General features: G+C 37.5%; 1 protein-coding gene across 1 annotated transcript in view; it reads right to left on the reverse strand.

Annotated features, from left to right (window-relative positions):
- nup133 (nucleoporin 133) overlaps positions 1 to 1,666 on the reverse strand; it is a gene marked incomplete in the record, with an annotated part of 100,913 nt that overhangs the window by 58,620 nt on the left and 40,627 nt on the right. Inside the window, 1 exon segment of the mRNA XM_032516326.1 lies at positions 1,045 to 1,192. Within this exon segment, the coding sequence (XP_032372217.1) occupies positions 1,045 to 1,192 (148 nt within the window).

The following is a 1,666-nucleotide window of genomic DNA, read 5'->3' on the forward strand; positions in this document are numbered from 1 at the left end:
AGGCGGATATCTTAAAAAAAAAAAAAAACTAACCACAAAAACTAAAATACCTGGATAAATATCGGTAAAAAACATCGGTAGAAAAATGTCTTTTCGTAACTAGGCTGAACTTAAAAAGACAAAAAAAAAAAAAACAGGACCTGACTGGAGGACCACGATAAAAAAGCCTTCGCACGACGGCTGGATGATTAGTCAAAAATGTATGACATCGAGACTCTGAAGCTATTATCGACGTATTTTTCCCGTATTTTGCAGCACTATATGACCTAAGATCACGATGAATTCATTGTGATTTTACGTCATATAGTGCAGCCGCACTTCTTTCTTTGAGTTTCTATCCTCAGTGATGTTAAACTAGAGCTGGGCTATACATCGATATTATATCAATATCGTGATATGAGACTAGATGTCGTGTTAGATTTTGGATATCGTCATGTGACATAAGTGTTTTCTTTATCTGGTTTTACAGGCTGCATTACAGTAAAGTGAAGTCACTTAGTGAACTTACCAGACTGTTCTAGTTCTCTCCATTATTATTATACTACTCTACTGCTCTATTATTTACCTTTACCCACTAGGTCATTAAATCCTTTCTGGAGAATATTTATCAAACATTGTGCAAATAACAATTTGTCAAAGCAGCAACAGTCAACCATACAACATCGACATCGATGTATTTGGTCAAGAATATCGTGATATTTGATTATTGCCCAGCCCTACGTCCTTCATTCATCATTTTTTGCCCTTTAAGACAACAAAGGAGCTTTATTTTCTTAATTCCTGGGAAAACTTCCTGCAGACCATTCCCAGAAAAATCCAGATTATATATTTCTTTCTTGTGCCTTATTCTGAAAGTCATTTTCCCAACTCAGTTTTCAAAGGCAGACACATGTTGACATTGAGTTATTTGGTCAAGAATATCGTGATATTTAAATTTTCTCTATGTCGCCCAGCCCTATGTTAAATGTCGGCCAAGGTAAATACTAATGTGCAGTGTTTTAAAATGTTTTAATCCAAATCTGCAGAATCCGGATCGGGCCTGACCTGGAACGGAGGGTTGTACTTGGTGACCTCCACGGTGAAGTGGTCTGAGATGGCGGCTCCCGTGTCCTGCAGCGTGACCAGGCAGAAGTAGGCCAGGCAGGGGGTGTCTGACGGGTGCCAGGCTGCAGCCAAAACCACCAGGCCGGCTCTGAAAACACACAGCACAGAATCTGGATCAGTTCGGCCTCAGAAAGACTCAGTATTACTTTGAAAAAGTACTTTATATCGGCACCCGGAAATCCTTTTAAGAAGGTAATGTCGGTAATTTAAAAAAAACTGGGATCAGTGTTGTAATGTAACAAAGTACAAATACTTTGTTTCTGTACTTCAGTAGAATTTTCACGTGTGTACTTTACTTCATTATTTATATTTCTTAATAATTTCACTTTTATTTTATTACATTTCATAAATTAAATGTATTCCCTCAGCATCTTCGTTACTCGTTACGTGCAAGAAATGTTTTTGTACGTGGGAATAAACAATAAAATAAAAATAAAATTTGTTTCTGTTTTTTTTCCTTTGTTCACGCCAGACTTTGAATTTGATTTTAAAGAAGCTGTGGTAACCCTGAATCTTATGTTTTACTAGAAGGAAGCCACATTCAAGTTCACCCCCCCCCCCC

The sequence above is a fragment of the Etheostoma spectabile genome, chromosome 5 (assembly GCF_008692095.1).
Source record: "Etheostoma spectabile isolate EspeVRDwgs_2016 chromosome 5, UIUC_Espe_1.0, whole genome shotgun sequence".
Taxonomy (NCBI): Eukaryota; Metazoa; Chordata; class Actinopteri; order Perciformes; family Percidae; genus Etheostoma; species Etheostoma spectabile.